The sequence below is a fragment of the Cebus imitator genome, unplaced genomic scaffold (genome assembly GCF_001604975.1).
Source record: "Cebus imitator isolate Cc_AM_T3 unplaced genomic scaffold, Cebus_imitator-1.0 Scaffold177, whole genome shotgun sequence".
Lineage (NCBI taxonomy): Eukaryota > Metazoa > Chordata > Mammalia > Primates > Cebidae > Cebus > Cebus imitator.
Window position 1 is genome coordinate 1,390,902 of NW_016107492.1, and position 27,449 is coordinate 1,418,350.

A 27,449-nucleotide genomic window follows, 5' to 3' on the forward strand; every position below is an offset into this window, starting at 1 on the left:
AAAAAAAAAAAAAAAAGAAGAAGAAGAAAAAGCAGAAGGCACAGTTGGATTCAAAGTTTGAGAAGGACCCAAACTGTTTTGAAAGTGGAGGGGCCACCTGGGAAGAAAATGCAGGCAGTCTGGAGGAGCTGAGTGTGCCCCTGGTTGACATTCAGCAAGGACACAGGAAACTCAGTCCTGTAACCAAAAGGAAATGGATTCTGCCAACAACCTGACTCTGCTTGGTTCTTTAGTAAAGAGCCTTCAGCTAAGAGTTCAGCTGGCTAACACTTTTACTTGGCCTATTGATACCTTGAGCAGAGCCTAACCTAATCTAGACTTCTGACCTCCATAACTGGGAGATAATACATGGGTATTGTTTTAAGACACTAACTTGATGGTAATTTGTTACTCAAGCAATTTAAAACAAATATGCTTCCCTTCTACTTCCATAACCCACTCTCGTGTTTAAACCGTGGGGCCTTATCAAAACCTGGGATGTGAATATTAAATGCCAGTATCCCACTCAGTGACCTGATCTTCCTGTTTCAGCTCTTGCCATCTCCATGTGACCCCTCCATGTACTTCACTTTCCTATGATGATGAATCACTTCACTTACACAACTCCTTTGCTTCATCTTTCTATTGCCTTACCCACCCAGCAAAACCATACCCTAGAATTTATCTAACCCTTTACCTTCACATATTTGTGAATGAGAAAGCCATGCCCATTTGCAGCTTTCAAACCACTGTTTATAGAGTCCCATCATAGGGGCCTTGGCGTTGCTGTGCAGTTTGTCTCATATTAGTGTTGGGAGGAAACTCTTCTGCCAACTTAGGTCCAGTGCTTGGGGGCCAGTAAATTAATTGGCAATAGATGGATTAACAGAACATACGAAGTTTATTTACACTTATTCAGCTGAAGAGGCTCTCTGTACAGTTAGAGATGAGAGTTTATATGCCAACAATATGGGAAAAGGGAGGAGGAGAGAAAGGGATCTATGGGAAAACAAATATGCTTTTATGGAAAGACAAATGGGATTTTAGGGAAACAAATGAAGATATGACAATTTGTGATTATGTTCGGTTATGCAATTTGTCATTCTGGTGCAAGTGGTCTCTTTCCTGGCAGTGGAGCTTTCTTCTTGGCAGTGAAGTCTCCTTACTGGCAGTGCAGCTCCCCAAGAGGGAATTTATGGCAGCTTCACTCTCTGAAAGCTCTGCCTTTAGTCAAATGAAGGGAAGCTCCAGAAAGGCTTCTTTCTGTATCTGCTGTATCTTAAATGTTTCAGTTAAAATATTCTTCATACCAACTCAGTGGGTGACAGTGGGTTCCTCCATTAGCATCTGCTTTCATTTCCTGTGGCCTAGTGGTGAGCAGAAGAAATGGCCTCTCAAATGTGTCCATGTCTTATTCCCTAGAATGTGAATGATAGGTTACTTAGCAAAGGAGAATTAAAGGTTTCAGATGAAATGAAGATTGTTAATCAAATGACTTTAAAATAGGAAGATTATCCTGGCTTATCCGGTGGGCCCATTGTAATACCAAGGGTCCTTAAAGGTGGAAGAGGGAGGCAGAGGAAAATCAAAGATGTGATGACAGAAGCAGGGTCACAGGGCTGCTATGCTGCTGGCTTTGAAGATGGAGAAAAGGGCCAAGGAATGCAGGTGGCCTCTGCCTCCCAAAGTGTTGGGATTACAGGGGTTAGTTACCACTCCTTGCCCCGCAATTTTCTTTTCTTTCTTTCTTTTTTTTTTTTTTGTGAGATGGAGTCTTGCTTTGTTGCCCAGGCCAGAGTGCAGTGGCGTGAACTTGGCTCACTGTAGCCTCTGCCACCCTGGTTCCAACGATTCTCCTGCCTCAGCCTCTAGTATAGCTGGGATTACAGGCATGCACCATCATGCCTGGCTAATTTCTGTATTTTTAATTGAGACGGGATTTCACCATGTTGGCCAGGCTGGTCTCGAACTCCTGACCTCAGGTGACCCACCCACCTTGGCCTCCCAAAGTGCTAGGATTATAGGTGTAAGCCATCGTGCCTGACCTCTATGTTTAGGGTTTTGGTTTGTTTTTATTTTACATAATTACAGAATGCTATGTTCAACTTAGCACTCATTTTTAAAAATGTGCTTCATATCAATTTCATGTGTGTTTTCTCCATTTTTATTAGGTCTCCTCCTTAGTGCCTTCAGATCTTGGTGGAAATGTTTTCACTTTTTCTGGTATCATAAAATTTTATTCTTTTCACTTGTCTGGGTGAGCTAAAAAGAAAATTAAAGTAAAATTTATTCTTTGGAGACTTTTCAGTTTTCGCAATCATTAAAGGCCAGGTCTGAAAACTTTATAATATATAATGTAGATGACATGGGGATGGATGCAGCAAACCACCATGGCATGTGTATACCTATGTAACAATCCTGCGCCATCTGCACATGTACCCCAGAACTTAAAGTATAATTTAAAAAAAATTTTTATCTTAATTTTTTTTTTTCTTTTTCTTTTTTTGAAACTGAGTCTCACTCTGTGGCTCAGGCTGGAGTGCAGTGGTAGGATTTTGGGTCATTGTAACCTCTGCCTCCCAGGTTCAAGCGCTTCTTGTTCCCGAGCCTCCTGAGTAGCTGGGATTATGACTACAGCCTCCCAAGTGGCTTGCCACCACACCGAGCTAACTTTTGTATTTTTAGTAGAGACAGGATTTCGCCATGTTGGCCGAGCTGGTCTCGAATTCCTGGCCTCAAGTGATCCACCTACCTTGGCATCCCAAAGTGCTGTGATTACAGGCATGAGCCACAACGATGGCCTTAATTTTTTCTTAAAATGAAGTATGACTAAAATGTATTTCTATATGGGTCTTTAAAGGTCTTGAAACTGACAGAAGTTAATTCAAAAGAATAATTTTACCCAAATGTTGGGGCGCATCATGAATATATACCTTAAAGTTCTTTTAAAAAGCATGCGGTATGGTATTTTAAAAATTCTTTAAAAAATTATGTACAGTCAAATTTCTAATGTAAGCTTCCTAGCTAAAACTTTCCTGCATTGGGTGAACAATTAATAGTTATTCCTAGTGTTGATTTAAACAGTTTAAGTGATATTATGATTTTTGTTTGTAAATGCAAACCAGAAAATATCTGCATGCAGGTACTAATTTCCTAGGGTAGACGCATATACCCGAAAGGTAGATTATTGAATAGCTACACTCACAAAACCTCACGGCCCGTTTCCTAAACCTAAACAATCATTTTCCAGCCTTTCCACACAATCAGAATATTGCACAGAAGTACGTCAATCACAGGAGTGTGAAGAATAATATTTAAACTATGGTAATATTTTCATTCAAAGTTTCTCCCCTTTCCCTAACTGGGTTAGATTCAGTCCCTGATTTTTTTAGGCCCTGGGGCGCAAGCATCCACTTTCTTAGAAGCCCATTCACCAGAAACCACCCACTTACTTGCTCTGGGGATGAGGAGCAGGAGCGCTTGTGGCTGGCCAACCTGTGGGTCAGCGTCCCCGGTGCTTCGGCGCTCCAGCTGCTGGCGGCGATCAAGCCCAACTAGATCAGACGAGGTATCAGCCCAATGAGCGCCAGGTGATTCTCGGAGTTAATGACCCGGCTCCATTTCGTACCATCCCCATTTGGTTTGTCCCTGCGTGTCCCGGCATAGTCGTCTCGGTGACCCTAGTCCCTTGGGAGGGCGGTTCCTGTCCAGCAGGCAGCTCAGCGCCGCGGGACATGTGTGCGCTCTCAGCGGGGTCGCAGGGCGGTTATCGCGGCCAGGCAGGCGGTGCCACGCCTAACCCCGGCAGGCGAACCCCGACCCAGGGGAAACCAGGCACACGGGGGAGGGGCCACAGCGCTCAGCTCTGACTGTCCACAGCCCGAGGCGCTGCTTGAGCTCACACCCTCGATGTCCGGGTCTCCTGAGGCAGCCAACCGCCGCTGGTTCCGATAGTGTCCTCACGGACCGCCACGCGGGTGAGTGTCCGGCGCCAGGGGAGGGCGTGGGCACGCCTGGTGTGGTCCTGGGAAGGGGCTGTGCCCACACAAACGGTTCCGGGCGCGCAGGAGGGAAGCGGCAGTTCCTGCCACTCCCGCTGAGATTGAGACTTGGCCAGGAGGCAGCCTGCAGAGGAGCTGGGGAGGATTTGGGAATGCACTGTGCACAATCTTGGTGGCCTTGTTAAGGGTACACTGCTGCTTTTGGGGTTTGTTTGGACGGTCCAGCTGACATCATTTACATCAATGATTGTTAAAGCTCTGCCTCTGAGCGCGCGCATCCTGAGATCCTGAGCCTCTGGCTAAGACCGAGCGCTGTTAAGCTGAGTGAGTAGATTGTAAAAGCCAATGCGCTGAGGGTGTGTGTTTGGAAAGGTCGGCGGGCATTGTGTATGTATTTGTTTGAAAATAGATAACCGTTGAAAAGAGATGGCTACGTTTTTTAGCCTCTCTCAGTTTCATTTGAAAGTGGGTGTGCAATTTAAAACTGACAATTCAAGTGGTTTTTCAGCAAATGATTTTCTGGTGCAAACTGATTCGGGGTTCCATAGTGTGTTAAATGTGGGTTTGTAAAACTCTTGGCCTTTCTCCAAATGTATGAAGCTAAAGTTGATATTGGATGGATAAAAACCCACTGAGCATGGAAGTTACTATAGGTGGAGGAAAAATTTGTTAATGTTAGTATTTTAAAAAGATTGACGAATAATTTGTCATTTACCTATCTCAAGAACATAAAGGGTTGAGTGCTTTCACTCCCCTCTCAGTGCTAGAGACATCCCCTCAAGCTTGGTTTTTAGGAGGATCTCACAGCTCTCCTATCATTTGAATGTCAGCTAGCGGTCAATACGCCAGAGTAAAAAGGAAGAGATGTTTCTGATGTGATATTCATTACAAAACAACGCTTTTAGAGTACAGCTTTGACTGGATTGTATTGATCTTGGTGAGGAAGATTTCAACAACAAAAATGGCACGTTAAGTCTAACATTACTCTCCCATTATAAACATTGAAACATACTGGTTATTTTATTATTTACTTTATAATAACTTTTAATTTTGAAATAATTTGAGAGTTACTGAAAATTTGCAAATTAAAAAAAACTAATAAAATGGGCATGCTACTATAATAAAATGAACTAAACTACAGACTTCATTTGGATTTCACTTGTCTTTCCACCGTCCTTTTTCTGCCCGGGTTCGAATCAATGATCTCACTTTGTATTTAACTGCTAAATATCCTTAATTTTCTCTGATCTGTGACAGTTCCACAGTCTTTCGCTGTTTTTTCCTGGTGACACTGGTGAAGAAGACCTGGTCAGTTAATTTGTAGAATGCCCCTCAATTTGTATTTGTTTGATGTTTACTGTCATGATTAGATGAATGTTCCATATTTTGGGAAAAATGTTACAGAAGTAAAGTTTCTATCTCAGTGTGTCATATTGGGTACATGATGTTGATACTTCCTTTTTTTTTTTTTTTTTTTTTTGAGACCGGTCTTGCTCTGCTGCCGAGGCTGGAGTGCAGTGGCACTATCTCAGCTCACTGCAACCTCTGCCTCATGGGTTCAAGTGATTCTTCTGCCTCAGCCTCCTAAGTGGCTGGGATTACAGGCACCCGCCACCACGCCAGGCTATTTTTTGTATTTTCAGTAGAGACAGAGTTTCATATTGGCTAGGCTGGTCTTGAACTCCTGACCTCTGGTGATCCCACCCTCCTTGGCCTCCCACAGTGCTGGGATTACAGGCATGAACTACCTTGCCACAGAGTATGACACATTAATTTAATCTTTCAATAGAAATAACTGAGAACAGGGTATGAGTAACTCTGAAGAACACGAAAATAGTAGATATCAGGTCTCTGCTTTTATGATAGCCAGCATCTCTAGGGAAATTCAATTTTCAAATGCAAATATGACTTTCAGAAATTGCAGATTTGCAAGGAAGTCTAAAGGAAATACTTTTATAAATATCATTTTTCTATGTACTTAGCATAGGATATACATGAGGGCAAAGAGCACGAATCAAAATAAAGTTCATGCTCTGTGACCCAAGCTTGCAGGACGTTTTATTGGGGAATTGTTAAAGCTATAATCTAAATACTGGCATATATTGCTAGAGATCTTAGGGACTTTTTTTGACACAGGGTCTTTCATGTTGCCCAAGCTGATCTCCTGTGCTCAAGAGATCCTCCCTCCTCAGCCTCACAGCTGGGACTTTGGTCACAACGGTGCCAGGCTCTTTGGTACTTTTATAGGGAAGCCCTCGAGGGTGCCTGGAAGGGTTAAATGGATTCTTTAGGTTTTCTTTTTCTTTCTTCTTTCTTTTCTTTCCTTCCTTCCTTTTCTTCCTTCCTTCCCTCCTTCTTTCCTTCCTCCCTTCCTTTTTCTTTCTTTCTTTCTCTTTCTTCTTTCTCTTTTCTTTCCATCTTTCTCTTTCCTTCATTTCTTTCCTCTGTCCCCTCCCTCCCTCCCTTCCTTCACCTTTTTCTTTTCTTTTCGACAGAGTTACTCTTGCCTAGGCTGCATTTCAGTGGAACAGTCACGATTCACTGCAGCTGTTATCTCATGGACTCTCAAGGGATCCTCTCACCTTAGCCTTCCCATTAGGTAGGATCACAGGTGTGTACCACTATGCCTGGCTAAGCTTTTTATAAAAAATAATGGGTTTTAATTTTTTTTTTTGTAAAAAAATAACCCCAACATGACAGGGTTTCACCATGTTGCCCAGGCTGGTCTCAAACTCCTGGGCTCAAGTGATCCGCCCGCCTCCTGGACCACTTGAGCCCAGGAGTGAGAAATATTTAATCATGCCTCCTCAAGTGCTGTAATTACAGGCTAAGCCACTTTACCTGGCCAGTTTTTCTTTCACTGACCTCCCATTGGCATTTTAAATTCTGAGTAAAACTATGAAACTTACTTAAGAAATGGGAATGTTATGTTTGGTGAAAAAATGTCATTTTGGTAAATGTGAATTCTATTTAGAGATCAGTATTTTTAACTCTTTGGGGTTCTCCTCACTTGTTTTGCTTGAGGAAAGGGGTTGAGTTCAGTTTAGCAGTCGTTTAAAAGATAGTTCTAAAGAATTAGGCATTTTCTTTTCGGCTATTGCCACACTTGCTTACCTTACAGATTTGTTATTCTCAACCTGAAGTATAGAGCACTTACTTATTTTTGAAAGAAATACAATAGTACTACCAGAGTTTTGTGCTATTTTGAAACTCAGAATGAGTTTGTCTGATGGAAGATACAGCAACTACATGTATCTTTTTTTTTTTTTTTTTGAGACAGAGTCTTGCACTGTCACTGTCACTTGGGCTGGAGTGCAGTGGCGTGATCTCGGCTCACTGCAACCTCCGCCTCCTGGGTTCAAGCGATTCTCCCGCCTCAGCCTCCCAAATATCTGGGACTACAGGTGTGCCATCACGCCCAGCTAATTTTTAGGAGAGACGGGGTTTCACCATGTTGGCTAGGCTGGTCTGAAACTCCTGATCTTGTGATCCACCCCCCTAGGCCTCCCAAAGTGCTGGGACTTCAAGTGTGAGTCACTGCACCTGGCCTATATGTATCTTTTATGGTATTATAAACTTGCTTTATACAGTAGCCCAAGGGTAAGAAATGTATCTTAAAAGAATAAACACTAGATTTGCATTGTCCAATATTGTAGCCACCAGCCCAAGGGGTATTTGAATTTAAGTGAATCGAAATTAAGTAGCATTGAAAATGGAGTTTCTCAGTCACATGAGCCACATTTCAAGTGCAGAGTAGCAACTACATATATCTAGTGGTGAGCTCTTACTTTTTTTCTCCCTTATTTCTCTTACATGTTGCTAGAGAAAGTGGAAAGCTGAATAGATAATTTTCATTAGTCTTACCCAGTGATATTGAACTGCAATACATAATAAATCACTTTTTTGGGCTCTATTTGTAGATTTTTTACACATCAGGAACCAGATTATTGTCTGTAAGTGGCTTGTTGTAGTATTTGTGGGAATGAACAAAGTTGCTAATTTTCAGCTTTGTCAAATTACACATCTCTTAATGGTGCTTCCTAATCTCTATGATCTGTCAAATCAGAGACAACATGGAAACCCATGGATCAACCTTTTAAAGGGAATACCTTAAAAGATAATACCTTTTAAAGACAAGAAACAATTTATGGAAGTGAAACTTCAGATTTTGTGTTCCTTTTCCTTTCCATTGTTAAATTTGTAGCAATCATCTGACAGTGATGTGAGGTCCCTAACTGCTCAGGATTGCTATCTTTTGGGATTAACCTCAGTAAACAGTTTAAAGAGGTGTATAACTTATGCAGCATGCCCTATAGAGTGAAACTGTAGAGTGAAACTTCATATACTAGTGTCATCCTAGGAAAAAAAAATGGAAGTCTGGAATTCTCAACTAGAGACTATCTTGGCTTTTACCAACATGTGCAATAGTTCCAGCTGTCTCAGATTTCATTGTATGAAAATGCTGTTTTGAGTTGCACAGTTTGAGTTTTCCAATTGTAAAGAGTGGTCTGTATAATTAAGAGTTTGATAAAGGTAAAAAAAAAATAGAGAAATATGGTATCTTTAATGCAGATTATCATTTTGATTATAATAGAGTACCAGCATATATTGAAGACAAATGTTTAAACTTCTCAAAAAAGTAAAAATGCGCTGGGCATAGTAGGTCACTCGTATAATCACGGCATTTTGGGAGGCCGAGGCGGGCGGATCACCTGAGGTCAGGAGTTCGAAACCAGCCTTGACCAACATGGTGAAACCCTGTCTCTACTACAAGCACAAAAATTAGCATCCACCTGTAATCCCAGCTACTAGGGAGACTGAGGCAGCAGAATCACTTGAACCCAGGAGGCGGAGGTTGCAGTAAGCTGAGATTGCACTATTGCACTCCAGCCTGGGCAACAAAAGCGAAACTCCATCTAAAAAGAGCAAAACTCCGTCTAAAAAAAAAACAAAGTAAAAATGTGGCCTTGCTAGTTAGAAAGCAACAAGAGAGGCAGAGGTATGAATAATATAGGTAGGCCAGCAGGAAAGGTACAGGAAAGCTGGGGAATCTCCATATGCAAAGCTATTCTGTCTCATTTGAAAGGGCTTTTGGAGTTGGCTAAGACACGTAATCAGGCCAGATAACATGAATAGGCTGGGATAAGGCAAGGTGTAAAGCCATTTGGAGGCTTCATTTTACTTAAGATCTTTGCAGGCTGTCTAGGACACAGAAAGAGAAAAAAAACGGATTAGCATTAGCAAGTAGTCTGCAAATAAGGAAACAGCAACAGGTGGGAGGTTGATTTTTGTTGTAGGGACATCTAGTTGTGTGATTGGGTATTTTCCTTGATATAAAAAGATGATGCTAATTCAATGAGAGCAGCACACATGACCAGAAAGCTTCTGAACATAGGGAAAAGACTGGTGTTTGCTTAAAGGTACTTGCTACATTTAAAGAATTCCCTAGACCCAGAATACTATATTAATTAGAGATGGGGCACTTTGAGATGAGTCTGGTGCTGAGTTGTTATATTTTCTTTATTTAGTCCTTACTATATTTTTTTCTTAGAGTAAGTGTATTGATCCATATTGGTGTTAGAATTAAAGTTTGGGCACTGGGCGCGGTGGCCCATGCCTGTAATCTTAGCACTTTGCTAGGCTGAGGTGGGTGGATTGCCTGAGCTCAGAAGTTTGAGACTAGCCCGGGCAACATGGTGAAACCCCATCTGTACTAAAATACAAAAAATTAGCTGGGTGTGGTGGTGTGCAAGTCCTAGCTACTTACGAGGCTGAGGCAGGAGAACTTCTTGAGCCCGGGAGGCGGAGGTCACAGTGAGCTGAAATCATGCCAGCCTGGGTGACAGGGCAAGACTTCATCTCCAAAAAGAAAAGAATTGAAGTTTGGTTTAGTTTTCTCCTTTCTTTTTGGTGTAACGTGCTTCAGCTGGATGGTGCCTTGGTTATACCTGTCTAATCACTTGGTTTGTGACTCATCACTTGGTTTGTGACTCATGAATGACTAAGGCCCTGCATCGCCCCAAGGAAGATTATTAGAGTCCCAGCCAGGAATGAAGCCATTCTTGGCTAATGTGAATTATGCATTTAATCTTATCACGAGAAAGGCAAACTCTTTCTCTGCACACACTTCCAAGACTGTGATTGAATTTATAATTGTTACCCCCTGTCTTGTATGGGCGTGGGTGATCACTCTTTTTTTGGGTACTTTAGCTCTAGTTGTTGCCTTTTGTTTGTGGAAGCCTCACAAAGTCTCTTTAAAATTTCCATCTTGAGTCAGTGACCTATTTAAATTCAAGCAATAAATTATTTGATACTTTTAAGAAGTCTTGAGAGAAGGTTAGAAAGGGTCCTCAGTGGCTGAATGAACATCAAATGGGGATGGCAGTAGGAGAAGTGATTGCTGGTGTTGGAATTGGTGTATTTTGGTTTCTGAAGACATGAGGAGATGGTTTAAAATTTTTTAAAGGTGTGAAGTCCATATATTACATACATTACAGTTATATCTAGAGATCCATGGGGAATTGGTTCCAAGATTCCCCTCGGACACCCAAATCCACATATGCTCAAGTTCCTGATATAAAATGGCATAGTATTTGCATATAATGTACATGCATTGTCCCATATACTTTAAATCATCTCTATATTACTTATAATACCTAATACAATGTAAATGTTATATAGTTGTGATACTGTATTGTTTAGGAAATAATGATGAAAAAAAATTTTGTACATGTTTTGTACCAACGCAACCATCCATTTATATTTATTTTTAAATATATATATATATATATATATTTTTTTTTTTTTTTTTTTTTTTTTTTTTTTTTTTTTTTTTTTTTTTTTTTTTTAATTTTAAAAAAAAAAATATATTTAAATATATATATATATATATATATATTTTTTTTTTTTTTTTTTTTTTTTTTTTTTTTTTTTTGAGATGGGGTCTTGCTTTGTCACCCAGGCTGGAGTGCAGTGGCACAATCTTGACTCACTGCAATGTCCGCCTCCTGGGCTCAAGCGATCCTCCTGCCTCAGCCTTCCAAGTAGCTGAGACCATGGGTGGGCACCACCATACCCAGCTAATTTTTTGTATTTTTGATAGAGATAGGATTTCACCATGTTGTACAGGCTGGTCTCAAACTCCTGCATTCAAGTGATCTTCCTGTCTCTACCTCCCAAAGTGCTGGGATTACAGGCATGAACCACCATGCCCTATTTTTAAATATTTTCCATTTTCGATTGGTTGAATCCTCAGATACAGAACTTAGGGACAGGGCTGCTGACTGTATTTGTGTCTTCTCTTTCACTGCTTCCAGAGAACAGAATTTTGGCTAATGATTACCATTCATTGTGTTCACAGATTAAAACCCATGCGTGTACCTTGAATTTGCTGGATGTCAGTCTTTAAAAGGTTTCTACTTTTCCAGGCTCCAAATAAATAGACTTGTAAATATGGTATGTTTCTGGATTACAGAAACAGTTATTAGGAGATGACTTTGGTTTTTGGCAGTTTTATTATGATAAGCCTAGATTTGGTGTTTTGTATTTATCCTCTGTGGTGTTGCTAGGTTTTCTTCAATCTGCAGCTTAATATCTTTGTCAGTTTTGGAAAATACTGGCCAGTATTTCTTCAAATACTGATTCTGTCTAAGTACATGTTTTGCTCCATTTTCCCTCCTCTTTCAGGTCTCCAGGAATGTGTATGACAGACCTTTTTCATCTTATCCCATTTGTTTGTTGTACTCTTTTATGTAGTTCTCATTTTTTTTATAAGGAGATTTTTCCCTCTTTCATGATAATGATTTTCATCCTTCATAATCTTCATCCTGAATGTTTTCTGTATACCAGTCTTCCAGTTCACTAAGTTCTCTTTCCAATTTTGTGTCATAATTAGGAAAGCTGCTGTTAAACTCATCTATTGAGTTCTTAATTTTCATTTGCTTTTGTAGATCTTGGTTCTTTGGTGATAGTCCTTCTTTTAATTTTCTTAAACACATCAATCTTTTGTTTTAATGTCAATGTCTGTTCACTCCAATCCACGTTACCTGTGGGTCGGTTTCCATTTTCTCACTTCTTGAACATCAGGTTCTTTTTTTTGGCATACCTTGCAATTAAAAAATTTTTTTTTCATTATTTTTAAACTTAACGATTCGTGAGTCAGGCAGCCCTCAGAATCACAGCAGATTCAGAGAGATTCCCAATGCCTGGCAATTTTTGATTGAAAATTTACATGACACCTTCTTATAGAGTGGCTTTAACTTTCTTCTAGCAGCCTGAGCAGATTGCCTTGATTGAGCAGAGACTGGTTTTTTGGTTTGCTCACATTCCCAGAGGATAATGCTTCTGGGATCTCTTTCCAGGGCTCCTTTTTGCTAGGCCCTCAACTCCAGCAAAATTTTGTCTCCTTAGTGCTGAGAGACTGCTGAAATATTTGCTCAGAAATAGTAGAGGCTTCAGTAAACAGACTCATTCCTTCTGGCAGCTTCCTTTTGCTTAGTTGTTCTGAGCTGTGCCCCAGGTGTGTGCAATTTTCATGTGCAACTACCTATCTCAAGAGGAAAGGGCACGCAGAATGCAGTTTATTTCAGTGCTTCAGTCCCTCCATTCCAGGATTTTGGTTCCTCACGTCCTGGCCACTTTGGTTGCTTTTATCAGACAGAACTCTTCAACGGTTCCTTCTTACACTTTTTGTCTACATTTGTTGTTGTGCTTAGAAGGACTGTCTGTTTGGAACAGCTACTCTGTCATAGGCGGAGAGAAAGTTCGCCATGGATTACTTTGACTTTTAAAAATTAAAACTACATTTATTGAAGTTAACATTTCCAACCTGTTTCACAAGCCATTAAGCTCGTCTTAAGATCTTACTCTAATAAATCTTTTTGAGGCCTTTTGTAATTTGTTGAATGAAATATTTCACATTTTATTTACATATTTAACATTCTTTTTCTGTTTTAAATTTTTTGCTTAACTTTTGATTTGATTTACTTAATGATTTTCATACCTAAGTTTAAATCTTCCTAGAATTTAAATATGTTTGTTCATTAAGGAAATGATTATGTAATTGCAATCAGTTTTGGAGTTTACTTTCTTTGCTGATTGAAGGTACATAACAACTAGCAGTGTAAAGTCTGGAGCTATAAATTCAGAGAAATTTCTCCTGTCTTGGACTGCTTGGCTAAGCCCCATTTGATAGTAATGATGCTAAAACTCCCCAGTTAAAAAAAATACAGAGGTTCTTTTTTCTTCTTTTTTTTCTTGAGATGGAGTCTCACTCTATCACCCAGGCTGGAGTGCAGTGGCGATCTCCGTTCACCGCAACCTCTGCCTCCTGGGCTCAAGCCATTCTCCTGCCTCAGCCTCCCCAGTAGCTGGGATTACAGGTGTCTGCTACCACACTTGGCTAATTTTTGTATTTTTAGTAGAGACGGGATTTCACCGTGTTAGCCAGGCTGGTCTTGAAAATAAAATATAGGCTGGGCACAGTGGCTTATGCCTATAATCCTTGTACATTGCGAGGCTGAGACGGGAGTTCAAGACCAGCCTGGCCAAACTGGTGAAACCCTGTCTCTACTAAAAATACAAAAATTTAGCTCGGCATGGTGGCATACACCTGTAATCCCAGCTACTCGGGAGGCTGAGACAGGAGAATTACTTGAGCCTGGGAGGTGGAGGTTGCAGTGAGCTGAGATCATGCCATTGTACTCCAGCCTGGCTAACAGAGCAAGACTGTCAAAAGAAAAAAAAACAAAAATACAGAGGTTCTGATGATGATCATGTAGCCTGTCCCAGCACTTGACTAACATCGTAATATGCTTTTCAACCCAGACAAGTCTAACCCTCACCCATCCTTTTCCAGCTTTGTCAGTTTTTAGTAATTTTCATATCCTTCCTATTTACTTATTAGGGGCCCATTTACTTATTAGGGATATATTCGACATTTAATTGTAGTTTATGCATTCAAAGTTGTGCCTGTCTTCACATTTAGGTTTTTAGGATGTTCTTATCACAATGGTATAGGCTGTTCATTGGAAATCAAGCTACTTATTGCTGCACATTTGAAAATGGACTGTTTTAAGTGTATTGTTATCTAGTGTTTGCAATCTCATTTATCTGGACTGTCAACTTATGATTGCTTTTTTGCCTACAGAAAAACAAAAAGACAAAAATTCTCCAGATGTCTTCTAGTAATATCGAAGTTTTTATCCCAATGTCACAAGGAAACACCAATGGCTTCCCCTCGACAACTTCCAACGATCTGAAGGCATTTGCTGAAGGAGCAGTGTTAAGTTTTCATAACATCTGCTATCGAGTAAAAGTGAAGAATGGCTTTCTACCTGGTCGAAAACCAGTTCAGAAAGAAATACTGTCGAATATCAAGTATGTACATGAACTTTTAAAAATATAGCTTTTTAATTTACCTACAGTGAACCTCACAGGTTTTGCCTATTTCTAAGAAAGTGGCTATGAACATTTTTGTACAAGTCTTTACACAGATATACAGACACATGCTTTCATTTGTTTTGGCTAAACTAGGAGTGAAATAATTCGATCACATATTAAGTATATGTTTAACTCTCAAAGTAACTGCCAGGCTTTTAAAAAAATGTATCACATGTGGCTGGGTGTGGTGGTTCACACCTGTAATCCTAGCACTTTAGGAGGCCGAGGTGGGCAGATCCCAAGGTCAGGAGATCGAGACCATCCTGGCCAACATGGTGAAACCCTGTCTCTACTAAAAATACAAAAAAATAGCTGGGTGTGGTGGTGCATGCCTGTGATCCCAGCTACTCAGGAGGCTGAGGCAGGAGAATCACTTGAACGGGGAGTTGGAGGTTGTAGTGAGCCAGGATTGTGCCCCTGTACTCCAGCCTGGCCAGAGAGCAAGACTCTGTCTAAACAAAAAAGTACCACATGTAATCAACTTTTGTTTGAGAAACTAAGTCAATGTGTTATTTAATTTTTCCTGGGTGAGACTCGAGATTTGGTGGAAGAGGCCTGGCTGTATATGCTTTTTGATCATGGGCATATAGTTGTAATCTCTGAGCTTTCATTTCTAATCTGTGAAATGTTCCCTTATGTTCTAAAGGCAAAGAGGCTGAAATGACAGTATAATGTGAAAGTACTTTATTTTTCAAATAGACTTGTTTTAAATGGGTGGTCCATTTTTAGTAGTTTATAATCTCTAACAATTTTATTTAATGTTTCCCTCTAATATACAAACTGGCAGAAAATATTTAAATATAAGACAACTAGAGTTTAGCTTAAGTTATGCAGTTGAAGTCCAAAGTGAGGAGAATTTAGGATCCAAATCAATGCATTTAATTCCTTAAAGAACCTAGTAACTATAACTTTCATTCTTTTCATCCAGCATTGAATTTATCATGGGGTGGTGAAGTAGGTGGTAGAGCAAGGAGGGAAGTGAGCATTTCTATAGAAGCTACTCCCTTCCAGATGTCTCTGTTACTTCACAGATGTTAGCCATTAGGGTTATTACTGTTTTTCTGAGTTCTAGAGAATTGACTCCAATTCTTCACCTCTGTGGTGTGGGGAGTATATTTGGGTTTGCTCAGATAGCATGGCCTATATGTTTTGTTTGTGCATTTAATGGGGGAAATAATTACTCCTGGACAAGGCAAATGGAGGAGTGGTTATAGATGAGCCCTTTGGCCAGGTGTGGCTACAAACCTTTATGGAATCAGATGTTCTTATGTGTTCTTGATGTTCTGTACAGGACTGTGGTCTTTTCTGTTCATAGCAGTCAATCCTTTTGGAAGACTAGGAAATGACAAGGTTGGGAGAAAATTTTGGGGCCAAGTGGGAAAGAAACATGGGGATCTGAGACTTGTCTGGGCTGATGCCAGGAGCTGGGCAGGATGAGAACTTTCTGTACGCAGCAACACGTGCTGTCATGCCTACTTTCTTGTTGCATTCTTGTGCAGGTTAAGAAAACCTGAGTAAAAGAATAAAGGTGATGCAAAGCTTTTATCTTTTACTGCGTGCCAGGATAAATTAAACTGTTTTCAAAAGCTGACAAGCTCTTTGTAAAGTAATAATCAAGCAAATATTGGTTACATCAGGTTTTTTTGCAGAGAGAGGTAGAAGGTAACAAATGACTTGAATTTGTGCAGGTTGGATATATTGAAAATGCAGGCTGGTCATTGTGGCTCATGCTCTTACCTCTTTGGGGAGGCCAAGGCAGGGGGATTGCCTCAACCCAGGATTTTGACACAGGCATGGGCAAGATAGAGAGACGTTGTCTCTACTAAAAATAAAAAAAATTAGCCAGGTGTGGTGGTATGCCCCTGTAGTCCCAGCTACTCAGGATGCTGAGGCAGGAGTGTGGCTTGAATCTGGGAGATTGAGGCTGAAGTGGGCTGTATATAATTGTCCCACTGTACAAATGGGTGGCAAAGTGAGATCCTGTCTCAAAAGAAAAACAAAAATGTACTTTGTGAGGGTACATTTATCTTGCTTATCTTATCTTTTAAAGCTAGTAGATTAGTAACTTGATGCACTAGAAGTCTCATCTGCTCAAGGCTTCACGCATTTTTTTTTTTAATGGTCAAATGGCATGCATTATAGCAATAGATGAGTTCATCCTTACTGTGTGAATAGAACTGTGTTACTTACTAGGCTTATAAAAATGCAATTAGGTCTTACAATTCTTTCACGTTTTAGTTGAAAGGACATCAAGGGTTGGTGTTTTTGCTTACTCACATTTCCTGTTTAAGTATCCCCAAGAAAGATCATACCTTTTTTGGCTGCAGTATTTCCAGTCTTTCTCCTATCTGCTGGCTCCAACTCTCAATACAGTTTCTGGGGGTAGGGGAAGGGCTGCTGTCACTTATCTTACTTGTGATTTGTGTTTGATAGCACCATCACCATTCAAATAGGTAAATTAACTGCATTCCAAAAACGCTGATGACATTTTGTAATTTCACTTCTAGACATTTTGTAATTTTACTTCTAGAACTAAGTCACTATAACCTGTGTGGGCAAGAAGATAAAATAAAATCTGACCATGAGAATTCAAAAAGTTGTGATTCTTCTGCCTTAGGAAAATCCTTCTCTTATGCTTAGTTTGTCAGAATACCCAGCATTTGAGCTTTCCCTCATCAACACTGAAGATGTTATGAAAAAAATTATTCTTTCCCATAGATATGTGGATGTCCTGTTATCTTCAGAGAAATTCATTATACTCTTGGAAAATGTTTAATAACATTTTAAATGGTTTCAAATTTATGTATTTATGTATTATGTATTTATTTATTTTGAGACAGAGTCTCGCTCCTTCGCCAGGCACCAGGCTGGAGTGCAGTGGCACGATCTTGGCTGACTGCAATCTACGCCTCCTGGGTTCAAGCAATTCTCCTGCCTCAACCTCCCAAGTAGCTGGGACTATAGGCTGGTGCCACCACGCCCAGCTAATTTTTGTATTTTAGTAGAGATGGGTTTTCACCATGTTGGCCAGGATGGTCTCCATCTCTTGACCTTGTGATCCACCTGCCTCAGCCTCCCAAAGTGCTGGGATTACAGGCAGGAGGGTGTGAGAGCAGGAGTCATCCCGTGGGAGATCTGTGTCATTGCTTCTAGGCTTTCTCAGTGGAGTGAGACCTAGAGAATATATGTTATACGTATATGTTTACACACAAGTGCATACACATACATGTATAACTTTTTAAAAAACTACCTCCCGTGTGTAAGCACATACAGATCTGGCTAAAGCAGGTGGGAGAGGAGCTGGAGGAGCAGTGGGTGACCATTCCTGTAGCACCCTGGGAATTTCCATCTCTATCTTTCTATAGCTGTCTTTATATATGGATTAAAACCTATGACTTCTCATTAACGTCTCCAATTCCAATCTAAACCCTCAAGATTCTGTCTATATTTCTATGTTTGTAAAATCTCAAAAAGTGAAAAATCTAGCTCTAATTGACAAGAGAGGGTGGCGAGATTGTTTATATTATAGAATACGAAAATCGGCCACTACCTTAAGAATGTACCTTCAGGATGTACTTGCTGATTTTCATATTCCATAATATAAACAATCTCCCCACCCTCCAGCTATCTCCTCTCAACTTTTTAAAAAGTGAAAACATTTTTGTCTTTTTAGAAGTAAATTCCCATTTATAACAATGCAGAAATTTATTTATTCAACAAAGTTTGAATGCCTGCTAGTGCAGGACATTGTGTGAGATGCTAGAGACACAGATAAATCCGCTGTTCAGAGAAGCCTTAAAGCCTAATGGGAGATTCAGAACACACTTTCACTGTGATAAAAAGATTAGAAGACTCAGTAGGAGCCCAGACCCTAAATTGGAGTCAAGACCAAGGGATTGATTATTATCCACTAGAGTGTGATATAAGTGACAGGAAATTTGGGGGTGAATTTGATTCCCTGTGTTCCAGGTTTATTGTTCAGTGGTCTATAACCACTGTGCTGTATGTCATGGGCAGGAGTGTATGAGAGCTGACTGTGGCACACTGTTCATGTTGACAGATTTTACTGTGTAGTGAAGGACACCAACCTGCACGCAAATGCTGTAAAGTAGTAAATAAGGGTGGGAAATGCAGTTTCAAGGATGCTAAAAGGGTGGAGGATGGAGTGGGCAGGTCAGTGAGATATAGACCATAGACTAGAACAGGAGTCAGCAGGCTCTTTCCATAAAGGACCAGATAGTATTAATAAATATTTTCAGCTTTATGGGGCCACGCATCTGTGTTGCAGCTACTCAATTCTGGTGTAGCATGAAAGCAGCCCTAGGTAATACGTAAGCGAATGAGCACAGCCCTGTTCCAACAACCCTTTGTATAAGAAAAATGCTGGTCCCTGAACTAGAATGTAAACTCCTCAAGTCCTTGGACTTTGTTTGTTTTGTTCTCAACCCTCCCATGCCCTAGAAGAATATCTTGCATGTACACAGTAAACACTTGATCATTGTGTCAAGTGGATGGAGTTGGAATTAGCCACTGCTCCCAGTGGAAACTCTTGGCATTTATGACTGGATACTGTTGTTTTCTGTAATGTCACAGTGTCATGCCAAAGTAGTAAGCCAAGCTCTTTGTCTTAGAACATTCATGTTGAGGTTTTGGTTAATCATTCAGGATCTCTGGGTCTTTCTTTGAGTAGGTATTTTAGAAACCTGGAAAGCTTTTCTGACAATGAAGCCTTAGTGAGTAACAAGTCTATGCTAATTTTAGAGGCAGTTATTAGGAAGCTATTTATAAAGAAGATGCATCAAGAGCTATACATAAATGCACCTTGAAAATTTGCTCAATCATTAGTGTGTTGTTTTACAAATTAGAGGGGAAAGGCCACCAAAAGAATAAGAGATTTTTCTGTTATATCTTGCTCTTGGTTTACCTAATTCCTGTTGTCTTTGTCCAGTGTTTTGGTGAGAGATACCCCAGTTAAAAGAGCAAAGTGCAAGCTACATTTCACCCTGCAACCTACCAGCCATTGTACAATTGTGACAGTTCAAGGACAACAGGCAGTAAATGTTCAGGGCGTCTTGGGTTTAAGCACTGTGGTGCAGTTGCTTATCACTCATAATTGTATAGGATCATAGGGCTGGCCTCTGTGCTAATCATTATTTGTGAATGAAGTAGTCTTTGACTTTGACCTTCCATCTGGAGTAGATGTTACTTTCTCTGTAGAATACATTGTAACCTACTTGCCAATTCTAAGGAGAGACTGGGCATAGACACTGGTATTTTGAAAGGACCAAGCCAGGCCCCACCCTGAATTCTCCTTTCTTTTTTTTTTTTTTTTTTTATATGGTGTCTCGCCCAGGCTGGAGTGCAGTGGCCTGATCTTGGCTCACTGTAACTTCCACTTCCTGGGTTCAAGTGATTCTCCTGCCTCAGCCTCCCGAGTAGCTGGGATTACAGGCACCTGCCACCACGCCTGGCAAGTTTTTGTATTTTTTGTAGAGATGGGGTTTCGCTATCTTGGCCAGGCTAGTCTAGGAACTCCTGACCTCAAGTGATTCCCCCACCTCAACCTCCCGAAGTGCTGGGATTACAGGCATGAGCCACCGTGCCTAACCAAATTCTCCTTTCTCTAGTTCCTTCTACTTATCATTCTACTTGCTATCTTTAGGATAAAATCAAACTATTTTCTGTCTTCTTGGGTCTCAGCACAGTCAACACTGCCATACATTTTCCCACCATTCTACTCTATCTGAATATCCACTACCCTCAGACACCCATTTTGTTTGAAACATGCTTTCTGTCTGTACCATGTCTTCATATTCTTAAAGGGTGCCCTTACAAAAGTGATGCCTCCTGCTTCTAAACTTGGAATTTTCCAGTGTATTTTTCTGACTCTTAAAAAGGAAGAAAATGATATATCTTGAGGGTATATCTTTTACTTTTCTAAATGGATTAGGACCTTTTATTTCCTTTGGGTAATTTTTTCTTTTTATCCTGAAGTGATTTTTCCTAGCCTCTGGATTTCTACTTATATGCTTCTTGGGCTAATTAGATTTTAGCAGTGAGAATACGTCTATCTGTATTCCACAAATAAGTGACTTATTAACATGTAGAATTTGACTAGGTAGCAAATGAGACCACTTGAAGATACAGTACTGATCATCAAGCAGTACTCAGAACACGGCATATATTTCACACTGTGTTAAGAGCAGTAAGAGATGCTTCACAAGAATCTGTTAGTTATTTCAAGGAATGTTGAATGTTATTTTCCAGAAAATATAAAAGGGTTAGAGAATAAGTGAAAAGAATTTATGCCATTTTTCTTGTAGGACTTGACCAGTGATTAACATCCGTTGTCTATTACACATCAAATCAACAATCTTTTTTTTCAAAGTAGAGACAGTATCTCCCTATGTTGCCCAGGCTGGTCTCGAACTCCTGGCCTCAGGCAGTCCTTCTGCTTTGGTCTCCCAAAGTGCTGGGATTATAGGCCTGATCCACTATGCCTGGCCTGTTTTTTTGTTTTCTTTAAGAGCTGGTTTGTGCTTGTTTTCTGTTTGTAATTTCATAAGCCTTCATTGAGTATATTCAATGCAGACCCTAAATTAATAGAACCTGATTTAAAGTGGAATGGTAAATCAGTCTGTTTTTGTGTTTACAGTGGAATCATGAAACCTGGCCTCAATGCCATCCTGGGACCCACAGGTGGAGGCAAATCTTCGTGAGTATAAGAGAGTATAAGTAAGCTTTATTTCTGTGCACTTTGAATGTGCTTTTAAAAGCCACTGTTTTGTGTGAGCGGGTATTTATTGAGCATTTGCTGTGCATATCAGGTCTGGTTCTAGGTGCTGTGGATAACTGTATTTGTGTGGTTCTGTCCCAAGGATCAGTAGTCTTATTAGGTTAGCTTTACTAATAGGTCTTTATAAAGTGATTGACATGTAGCAGTTGACCATGTTATCAGCTAATGAGGAGGAAAAAGAATGGGAGAATATTGAAAGTAGGGAAAGGGAGCAGAAGTTGTAAGTAAAGGCATGAGTCTTAGATAAAAGAGCACATTGCCTGTGTTGCTACCTCCAAGGTCAGACAACTGGAAGGTCTCTTTGGGAGATCTGTGCTTGATCAGCCAATGGTGTCTTGCTTTATGTTTTGGGGCTTTATTGTAATGTTTGATGGAAAGGGAAAGATGATAATTTAAAAAAATATAATTCTAGTTAAACCACAGACTTTCTTGACCAGTTAATTTTTTTTCTATTTTTATTTGAGATGAGTCTTGCTCTATAGCCAGGCTGGAGTGCAGTGGCGTGATCTCAGTTCACTGCAACCTCTGACTTCCTGGTTCAAGCGATTCTCCTGCCTCAGTCTCCCAAGTAGCTGGGATTACAGGCACGTGCCACCACACTGAGCTATTTTTTTGTATTTTTAGTAGAGATGGGGTTTCACCATGTTGGCCAGGATGGTCTCCATCTCCTGACCTCAGGTGATCCCACCGCCTTGGTCTCCCAAAGTGCTGGGATTACAGGTGTGAGCCATTGTGCCTGGGCAACCAGTTAATTTTCTAACTAAAGCAGAATTTGGATTCAAAGTAGCCATGAGATATATCCCTGTGTTGGAGGGAAAAACCCCCACAACGTGTATGATATATCCCTGTGTTGGAGAGAAAAAAATCCACAACATATATATTCTCTTATAGATTATTAGACCCACAACATGTATGTCCTCTTACAGGTTATTAGATGTCTTAGCTGCAAGGAAAGATCCAAGTGGATTATCTGGAGATGTTCTGATAAATGGAGCGCTGAGACCTGCCAATTTCAAATGTAATTCAGGTTACGTGGTACAAGTAAGTATTAGTGGGTTTGCATTTTTTTGTTTCCTCAGTTTCTATGTGGGTAAGAGCTTTGGCTGATAGTTCAGTGTGCTTCCGATAGATTATGTAACATGATCATTGAACTGACTTTTTTTTACAGCAGCTTTTGTTAGTTTCCCATAGACACTTATGTGAAAAGGCAGGGAGCATCTGGAATATGGCCCTTGTAAGGACAATGATACCAACTGTAGTTTTTGTATCATTTCTAAAAGATACTGCTGTTATCCTTTTTTGCCTTTCCTTCACCTTTTTTTCCCCTAGCTTAGAAAGATATCTTGGCAAATCCTTGTATGAAACAGTCTGGAAATGTCTGCTGGTAATTAATATAATTACTTGCATTCTATTTGGGTGTACAGATAAGGGGTAAAATGATTATATCAGGCTTTGCAGACTTCTATGTAGTTACAGCCATTTGTAGAATTGCAGGTTCATCATTAACTAGAACTTTACCTTTGTTATGTTATTTTTGTGGATTAAGTTACATATGCTAAACAGTCATGGTCTTAGAAAAGACTCATTATGTCTCATCAAAATGCTGTTTGCCTTAAGGATGATGTTGTGATGGGCACTCTGACGGTGAGAGAAAATTTACAGTTCTCAGCAGCTCTTCGGCTTCCAACGACTATGTCGAATCGTGAAAAAAACGAACGGATTAACAGAGTCATTCAAGAGTTAGGTCTGGATAAAGTGGCAGATTCCAAGGTAATGTGGAAAAAACTGAAAGCATCATGACTAGCATAAATAGGACCTCACCTGTGTAGATAAAATGACTCTGATTTAGAAGTTCCTTATAATGTGCATGGTCAAAAGTTGTTGCTTCCCATAACAGTATGAAGAGCGGCTTGTTACGTAATATGAATGTGGAAATTAACCTGGAAAAAAAAATCTCCACAGTGGTTGAATTCTCCACCTGAAGAGAGGCAATGTGGTGTTGTATGAGAAAGTGTTCATCACCTGGCCTTTCCTTATGCTCCTCCCCTACTCATGGTTTAAGTCACATCCCATTTTGTATCCGCACTGACTTTTTTTCTTCCTCTTTTTCTCTTTGTCTTTTAGCTACTCTTCCTCCAAGGGACTTCATTCCATTGCTTTTGAGGTATATTTGTGGGATTGATAAGTGATGAGAGTCTAAGGATTCTTGCTCTCTATCAGCAGTCCCCAACTTTTTTGGCATCAGGGACCAGTTTAGTGGAAGACAGTTTCTACATGGACCAGGGTAGGGGGATGGTTTTGGGATAATTCAAGTGCCTTACATTTATTGTACACTTTATTTCTATTATTATTTCACTGTACTATATAATGAAATAATTATATAACTCATTATAATATGTAATCAGTGGGAGCCCCCTGAGCTTGTTTTCCTCCAACTAGATGACGCCATTTGCAGGTGATAGGAAACCAGTGACATATTATCAGGCATTAGATTCTCATAAGGAGCATATAACCTAGATTGCCCTGGCCAGAACTTCCAATATGTTGAACAGGAGCCGTGAGAGGGTGCGTCCTTGTCTTGTGCCAGTTTTCAAAGGGAATGCTTCCAGCTTTTGCCCATTCAGTGTGATATTGGCTGTTGGTTTGTTGTAAATAGCTCTTATTATTTTGAGATTTGTTCCATCAATACTTAGTTTATTGAGAGTTTTTACCATGAAAAGGTGTTGAATTTTATCGAAGGCCTTTTCTGTATCTATTGAGATAATCATGTGGTTTTTGTCTTTGGTTCTGTTTATGTGGTGGATTATGTTTATTGGTTTGCATATGTTGAACCAGCCTTGCATCCCAGGGATGAAGCCAACTTGATGGTGGTGGATAAGCTTTTTGATGTGCTCCTGGATTCTATTTGCCAGTATTTTATTGAAGATTTTTGTATCGATACCCATCAGGGATATTGGCCTGAAATTTTCTTTTTTTGTTATGTCTCTATCAGGTTTTGGTATCAGGATGATGCTGGCTTTATACAATGAGTTAGGGAGGCATCCCTCTTTTTTTTCTGTTGTTTGGAATAGTTTCAGAAGGAATGGTACCAGGTCCTTTTTCTACCTCTGGTAAAATTTGGCTGTGAATCCTTCTGGTCCTGAGCTTTTTTTGGTTGGTAGGCTATTAATTACTGCCTTCACTTCAGAACTTGTTATTGGTCTATTCAGGGATTTGATTTCTTCTTGGTTTAGTCTTGGGAGGATGTATATGTCCAGGAATTTATCCATTTCTTCTATATGTTCTAGTTTATTTGTGTAGAGGTGTACATATTAACAAAATCAATAGACCACTATCTCTGATGACCAGTGTTCTCTGATGGTAGTTTGTATTTCTGTGGGATCAGTGTTGATATCCCCTTTATCATTTTATATTGATAAATATAAAATGGTATTTGATTATTTGATTATTCTCTCTTTTCTTATTTATTAGTCTAGTTAGTAGTCTATCGATTTTGTTAATCTTTTCAAGAAACCAGCTCCTGGATTCATTGATTTTTTTTTCAAGGGTTTTTTGTGTCTCCGTCACCTTCAGTTCTGCTCTGATCTTAGTTATTTCTTGTATTCTGCTAGCTTTCGAATTTGTTTACTCTTGCTTCTCTAGTTCTTTTAATTGTGATGTTAGGGTATCAATTTTAAATCCTTCCCGCTTTCTTCTGTAGGCATGTAGTGCTGTAAATTTCCCTCTAGACACTGCTTTAGCTGTGTCCCAGATATTCTGGTACATTGTATCTTTGTTCTCATTGGTTTCAAAGAACTTATTTATTTCAGTCTTAATTTCATTATTTACCAGGTAGTCATTCAGGAGCAGGTTGTTCAGTTTCCATGTAGTTGTGTGGTTTTGAAGTGAGTTTCTTGATCCTGAATTCTAATTTGATTATACTGTGGTCTGAGAGACTGTTTGTTATGATTATCATAATTTTGCATTTGTTGAGAAGTGTTTTACTTCCAATTTTGTGGTCAATTTAAAAATAAGTGTGATGTGCTGAGAAGAATGTATATTCTGTTGATTTGGGGTGGAGAGTTCTGTATATTAGATACGCTTGGTCCAGAGCTGAGTTCAAGTCCTGAATATATTTGTTAATTTTCTGTCTCTTTGATCTGTCTAATATTGACAGTGGGGAATTAAAGTGTCCCACTATTATTATGTGGGAGTCTAGGTCTCCTTGTAGGTCTCTAAGAACTTGTTTTATGGATCTGGGTGCTCCTGTATTATTGGGTGCATATATATTTAGGATAGTTAGTTCTTCTTGTTGCATTGATCTTTTTACCATTATGTAATGCCCTTCTTTGTGTTTTTTGATCTTTGTTGGCTTAAAGTCTGTTTTATCAGAGACTAGGATTGAAACTCCTGTTTTTTTTCTTTCCTTTTGCTTGGTAAATATTCCTCTATCCCTTTATTTTGACCCTATGTGTGTCTTTGCACGTGAGATGGGTCTCCTGTATACAGCATACCTATGGGTCTTGACTATCCAATCTGCCAACCTGTGTCTTTTAATTGGGGCATTTAGCCCATTTACATTTAAGGTTAATATTGTTATGTGTGAATTTTATCCTGTCATTGATGGTAGCTGGTTATTTTGACCATTAGTTGATGCAGTTTCTTCATAGTGTTGATGGTCTTTATAATTTGGTATGTTTTTGCAGTGGCTGGTACTGATTTTTCCTTTTTATATTTAGTGCATCTGTCAGGAGCTCTTGTAAGGCAGGCCTGGTGGTGACAAAATCTCTCAGCATTTGCTTGTCTGTAAAGGATTTTATTTCTTCTTTGCTTATGAAACTTAGTTTGGCTGGATATGAAATTCTGGGTTGAAATTTTTTTTCCTTCAGAAAGTTGAATATTGGCCCCCACTCTCTTCTGACTTGTAGGGTTTCTATAGAGACCATTGTTAGTCTGATAGGTTTTCTTTTGTGAGTAACCTGACTTTCCTGTCTGGCTGCCCTTAACATTTTTTCCTTCATTTCAACCTTGGCTAATATGATGATTTTATGTCTTGGGGTTGCTCTTCTCAAGAAGTATCTTTGTGGTATTATCTGTATTTCATGAATTTGAATGTCGGCCTGTCTTGCTAGGTTGGGGGAATTCTCCTGGATAATATCCTGAAGAGTGTTTTCTGACTTCGTTCCATTCTCCTCATCACTTTCAGGTATACCAATCAAATGTAGCTTTAGTCTTTTCACATAGTCCCATATTTCTTGAAGGCTTTGTTTGTTTCTTTTCATTCTTTTTTTTTTAGAGGAAGAAAGAGAGAAAGAAAGAAAGAGAAAGAATAAAAAAAAAGAATGAAGGAAAGGAAGAAAAAGAAAGAGGAAGAGGGAGAGAGAACAGGGGTGTTGCTTTATTGCCCGGGCTAGAGTGCAGTCTAAAAATGGGTATGCCTGTAATTGTGTTTAATAATAGAGACATAAAAAAAATGAGGGAAGAAAATAATTAACAAGCAGCCAACCAATATTTCACTTAAACCTGTAAATAGGTGTGATGTACTACTGATAAGAGTGTATATTTTGTGTATTTAAGTGGAGAGTTCTATAAATGTTAATTAAGTCTACTTGTTCCAGATCTGAGTTCAAGTCCTGAATATCGATGTTAACTTTCCGTCTCATTGATCTGTCTAATATTGATGTTGAAGTCTCCCACTTTTATTGTGTGGGAGTCCAAGTATCCTTATAAGTCTTATATATCTGGGTATTCCTGTATTGGGTACGTATATATTTAGGATCTTTAGCTCTTCTTGTTGCATTGATCCTTTTATCATTATGTAATGTCCTTCTTTGATTCTTTTGATCTTTGTTGCTTTAATGTGTATTTTATCAGCAAAAATTGCAACTCCTGCTTTCTATTTATTTATTTTTACTCTCCATTTGGTTGGTAAATTTTTCTCCATCCCTTTGTTTTGAGTCTTTGTGTATCCTTGCATGTGAGATGGATCTGGATGTAGCATACCAATGGGTCTTGGCTTTTTTTGCCTGTCTGTGTCTTTGGATTGGGGGATTTAGTCGATTTAAATTTTGAATTAATGACAATATATGTGAGTTTGACACTGTCATTTAATGTTGGCTGGTTGTTTTGCCCTTTAGTTGATGCAATTTCTTAATTATATTGATGTTCTTTATTTTTTGGTATTTTTTAGAAAGGCTGATACTGGTTGTTCCTTTCTATTTGTAGTTGGTTCTTTCAGAAGCTCTTGTAAAGCA

General features: G+C 39.5%; 1 protein-coding gene and 1 long non-coding RNA gene across 4 annotated transcripts in view; one reads left to right on the top strand and one right to left on the bottom strand.

The window, feature by feature from the left end:
- The window catches only part of LOC108315667, an 18,321-nt gene extending 16,671 nt beyond the window's left edge, over positions 1-1,650 (bottom strand). The window contains exon 1 of the long non-coding RNA XR_005202897.1: positions 1-1,650. This exon is cut by the window's left edge and continues 57 nt beyond it. This is a non-coding gene — a long non-coding RNA (uncharacterized LOC108315667).
- ABCG2 (ATP binding cassette subfamily G member 2 (Junior blood group)) overlaps positions 1-27,449 on the top strand; it is a 123,004-nt gene that overhangs the window by 64,736 nt on the left and 30,819 nt on the right. For 2 of the 3 annotated variants that reach the window (XM_017545114.2, XM_017545115.2), the window contains exons 2-5: positions 14,128-14,357; positions 21,076-21,135; positions 22,143-22,257; positions 22,834-22,986. In XM_017545114.2, the coding sequence (XP_017400603.1) occupies positions 14,155-14,357; positions 21,076-21,135; positions 22,143-22,257; positions 22,834-22,986 (531 nt within the window). In that variant the 5' untranslated portion in view covers positions 14,128-14,154. Of the gene's footprint in view, positions 1-3,854; positions 3,957-14,127; positions 14,358-21,075; positions 21,136-22,142; positions 22,258-22,833; positions 22,987-27,449 lie in introns of those variants that run through there. The other variant, XM_017545111.2, reaches the window with a different exon arrangement.